The following is a 4429-nucleotide window of genomic DNA, read 5'->3' on the forward strand; positions in this document are numbered from 1 at the left end:
GCTTTGTGGCTAAGCAGAAAACAAGGAGAGAGGGAACATTTCCTGCATTAAAATGCAATACCCTGGGCTCGATGATTTATCCCTTGCACAGGGGCACATCCCCCCCTTCCCCCATTCCCGCATGGCTGCTCTGAAGGACCCCCTCGCCCATAGGTTACAGCCAGAGCCCCCCATCTAGGTTCAGCCTACGCTTTCTCTGCCTCTCATCCCCGCAACGTCCTTCCCAAAATCACCCCCCGACCTCCCCAAAATGCCAGGAGGCCAAAACAGGAGGTATGAAGCAGAGGGGCTAGGCAGAGGGCTGCCTCTCTAATTGCTGGTCCTCTGTTGTATGAAGCAGAGGGGCTAGGCAGAGGGCTGCCACTCTAATTGCTGGTCCTCTGTTTTCCCACCCTTCCACAACCCCCCTTTTCCAGTAGGGACACAAAGCAGCTGCTGGGACTGACACATCAAACACCCCCCCCCTCGCTAATATCGCTATGAGATTCAAAGCCTTCGTCTCCTGGAGCTGAGGCCACCTGGAGAAGGGGCGCAGCAGCAGACCATGGCTCCTTTGTGGGGCTCCCAGCAGGTCAAAACAGTATGTGCTGACTCTGTGTGATGCCTCATGTCTTTAGGCATCGCAGGCAGAGGGTTAACCCTGAAGAACTGCATTTGCTTTTGGTTTGTTTTCAGGTTGTTGAGGTGTGGCTCAGTTGGGACCAGGTGTTCTGACCATGGTAAATCTCCTGGTCTTTTCGTCAGGTTACCCGCATGCCTTTGGAAATGTTTTCCTTGCAAAGTCAAGGGATCATATCAAGAGGGCCAAGATTTTGTAGTCGAGTGGTTGCAGTAAAGAGGTGGTGAGGGGGAGAATGATTCCTGGCTTGCAACCTGTGGGCATTACTGTAAGTGGGGGCTGAAAACAGATGGATCCTGCTTATGAGGAGTTTCAACAGTGCTCAGCAGAACTATATGCTGAAGGTTAGGCCAGTTCAGAAATGAAAATGCATCCTTCCCTGCCCTGAGGGAGTGTGCATCTTCTCCAGCCCTTTCGCCTCGTCTAGAGGCGAGCTGGAGTGGAGAGCAAGTCAAATGAATGTGAGTGTCAAGGAGAGCCGGCAGCAGGACCTACGCACCGGTGTGTGATGCAGTCCCCCCTCCAAGAAGCACCTACCTTCTTTTGGTGGCCGTTTGGCTTCTCTGGTGAGGTTGCAGACCTGGGTAGTTTGCAGCTCCTGGGTCAGGCAGCCCTCCGTCTGCTCATTGAGGGGCAGCACCACGTTATTGAGCAACACCAGGGACTGGTCGTCTGTTCCCCATTCTCCCAAATGCTGAGGGCAGGTGCATTTTGTATACATGATCCCACAGGACTCGGTTCTCCCATTCTCGGATTTCAAGCAGCTCTCCAACCAAGTGCATAACACATGGCACCCAAACTGGCTTGGGCTCACCTTGTTCAACACCAAAAACTCAAAGAAGGATTTTTGGTCGTCTTCTTTTTTGTGTAATCCTGGGAAATCGATAGGATAGACACGGCGTATCTGAATAAAATTCTTATCATACTGCAGAAATACAAAAGCATTCTTGGAATCGCAAAGCTGCATTATAGAATGGTTATTTTTTAAAAGATCCTTTATTTTTTCATGGGAAAAATGATCAAACTGATAAGCCAAGAGGGAAAAGTTGGAGCAGCTGAAGTCCTTTTTGGAAAATTTCAGGTAAATACTATATTTGGTCGGATCTGGATTTTCCAGCGTCCAAGTGCAGTTTGTGAAGTTTTTAGGAAACATTTCACTTACAGAATACGATCCATAAATGACCCCCTTCACCAACGTGGAACACCAGAAGTCTTGGGCAGCATTAAATCCAAACATAATCAGTAGATAGGTGGAAAATATATAAATCAGCAAATTACGAACAGCCTTCATCCTATGTCATTTGGCCTGCAGGAGATGAAATGAAATAAAAATGCAAGTAGAATTCTTCACGCATTGAAAACCAAACTCCTTCCAATATTCGAGCCAGCTGTTTTCAAGCTTGCAGTTAGAGCCCCTTTCAGAAAAAAAGGGCAGGTAATTTTTATTTTATAACGCAAGGGACGGGTTTGCTGCTGTGTGCACAGCGCCATCACGTGGCCAACGCAAAAGCCAAGTCTTCTACAGCCAAATTAAAAAACAACATCTATTAGATTATTAATAGGAATGTCCTCTCCTGTCTAGGATGTAGTCATCATGGCGTGGACTAGAACTTCTCAACTTAGGTAAAAACCTAGACGCCTTACCCGACAGACCAAGAAAAGGGAAATTTATTTATTTATTTCTTCAAAAAGTAAGTAAGTAGTCCGCTATAGTAATATATATGAATATACAATATGCACATGCAGAATTTCACCGGAATAGAACAAGAAAGCCAGCAGCATCTGTTGTTATATATTATTTTTCTATTAAGTCTGAGAAGTAACTGTGAAGAATTACAGCCATAATTTAAAAACACACAAATTATTATTTGTTACAGATGGAACATTATCTTCCATATGCCTACATGCCTTTGCAGTGGCCACCTGGTATACAGAGGTCTCTATAAAAAGAAAACCCAGGCAGGAAATACTGAGATTAATGTATTAATACAATTTTGAGACTATTGGAGAAAGAAACAAAGACAGAGAGATGAAACCAGTACTTGTCTGACACTACCAGTAAATGCCAGCTTTTTAAGATCATAATTTCAGTCTGCTACGACCTCTTAAGATATATAAAATGGATCACTGTATTAGTATCTACAGCCAGTACCTCTATATAGCTGTCAGAGCTACAGCAGGATCTCTGCACCTATTGGACTGCACTTGCCCTCTTACTACAAATACCTTGTACTGTCTGATTAGCTGTGCTTTGCAGATGTGCGCTTGAATGATGAAAGACATATTACATTTTCTCTGCTAGTATCTCCAAATAAAGCTGTTTTACTGCACCTGTCAACTGTTACAGCCTCCACATGCGCTGTTCTCTTAACAGTGGCCTAGGTTAATAAAGCGAACCTTAGTTATATTTACCTCTGTAACGTTATCCAAAAACTTCAAATTGACCGTTTTCAGCATTAACCTTTGAGAAGTTGCTTATCTGACAAATGAGTAGCTTTTCGCCTTCTGCTGTCAAATGCAAGCAGACAGAAGTGATGCCAAGCTAATTTCAAAACTCTCTAGATTGCAGTCTCTTCCACTGTTGCTCTGTAAGCAGAGGCAGACATACACACACAGACACCGTTACTGAGTTTTGATGTGTGTCTTTGCCTAGCTTTTCATCTCCTCACCAAACAGCAAGGCATCTTCTGTCTCCCGTTGCGTAACACACAGCAAATCACCGGTTTAAGCTCCCTTGAAGAGATTTTTGTATCTCCTAGATTATAATTCAAACTCTGAATCTTGAAATGGGCAAAGCAGCACCAACTCTAACCCTCTTTATAGCGGAGGTTTAAGAAAAAAAGCAGAGCTGCTGCCAGGTCTATCCACACGGTTAGATTTTCCCCTTTCTGAGCACCTATCTCAATGAATAACACAGTCCTCCTTCTCCCAGTAGGGCTGGTACAGCATTTAAGGTTTTAAAAAGGAGAAACTTATTGGGAATTCTGGAAACAATTTCCCCTTTGCTGAAGCACTTTGCAGGCAATGCAGTTCTGCGCAGTGTTATTCAGGATGGTGTAGGCGTTGAAAGCCAATGTGACAATAAGTGTCTAAATTAGGAATTCCACCCATGAAAAAGGATTAATTTTATAATCTGGAAAGCAAAAAGGGGACTTATTTGCTTTTCTGTTTGAAAAGGAAAAAAGCCTCCGACTTTTCCCATCCTATGTAATATTTGCACTAGAAAAATAAAGACGTCTGCAGTGCTAGGCTGTTTTCTATGAAGAAATGTAATCAAATAGCCCTCATTTTAGTCATGCGTTTGTTCATGCAAGGCTACTGAAACACAACATTGTCTTAATCTCTCTCTCCGTGTGTGCATTACACACACACACACGCGCACACACACACCCCAAATGAGTGTGCCGGCAGCATTTCGTTCAGTTTGCAGTATTGCTAAATACAAGAGTGAATCTGCTCACTGAAAGGATTAGGCACTCGGATTAAAAAGATCTTTCTTTTCCATGGAGGAGGGAGTTAAAGACGGCCACAGAGGCTTAAGGTTGCCCATTTGGGAAGGGGGAGAACCCTCTTCTGCTGAAAAGCAAACGGGCGTTTAGTTTGGATATTCCCCAAACTGATTTTCTAGGTGACACTGTAGTTTAGCCGAACATAGACGGCGCCATCACTCCATTTATTTTTTCCCCCAACAGAAGACCCACTGACTTCCCTTATTTTAACTTCCTATTAACCTAACATCCCCCCCCTACACCCCCCCCCCCACCCCCCCCCAGACCCTGCCGCTCTGAGCTTGCCAGCCACCTCAGGGTG

General features: G+C 44.6%; 1 protein-coding gene across 1 annotated transcript in view; it reads right to left on the minus strand.

Annotated features, from left to right (window-relative positions):
* LOC103893361 (adhesion G protein-coupled receptor B3-like) overlaps positions 1-4429 on the minus strand; it is a 201170-nt gene that overhangs the window by 196552 nt on the left and 189 nt on the right. The window contains exon 2 of the mRNA XM_009272455.2: positions 1157-1925. Within this exon, the coding sequence (XP_009270730.1) occupies positions 1157-1910 (754 nt within the window). The 5' untranslated portion in view covers positions 1911-1925. The remainder of the gene's footprint in view (positions 1-1156; positions 1926-4429) is intronic.

Source organism: Aptenodytes forsteri, unplaced genomic scaffold (assembly GCF_000699145.1).
Source record: "Aptenodytes forsteri isolate BGI_AS27 unplaced genomic scaffold, ASM69914v1 Scaffold30, whole genome shotgun sequence".
Classification (NCBI taxonomy): Eukaryota; Metazoa; Chordata; class Aves; order Sphenisciformes; family Spheniscidae; genus Aptenodytes; species Aptenodytes forsteri.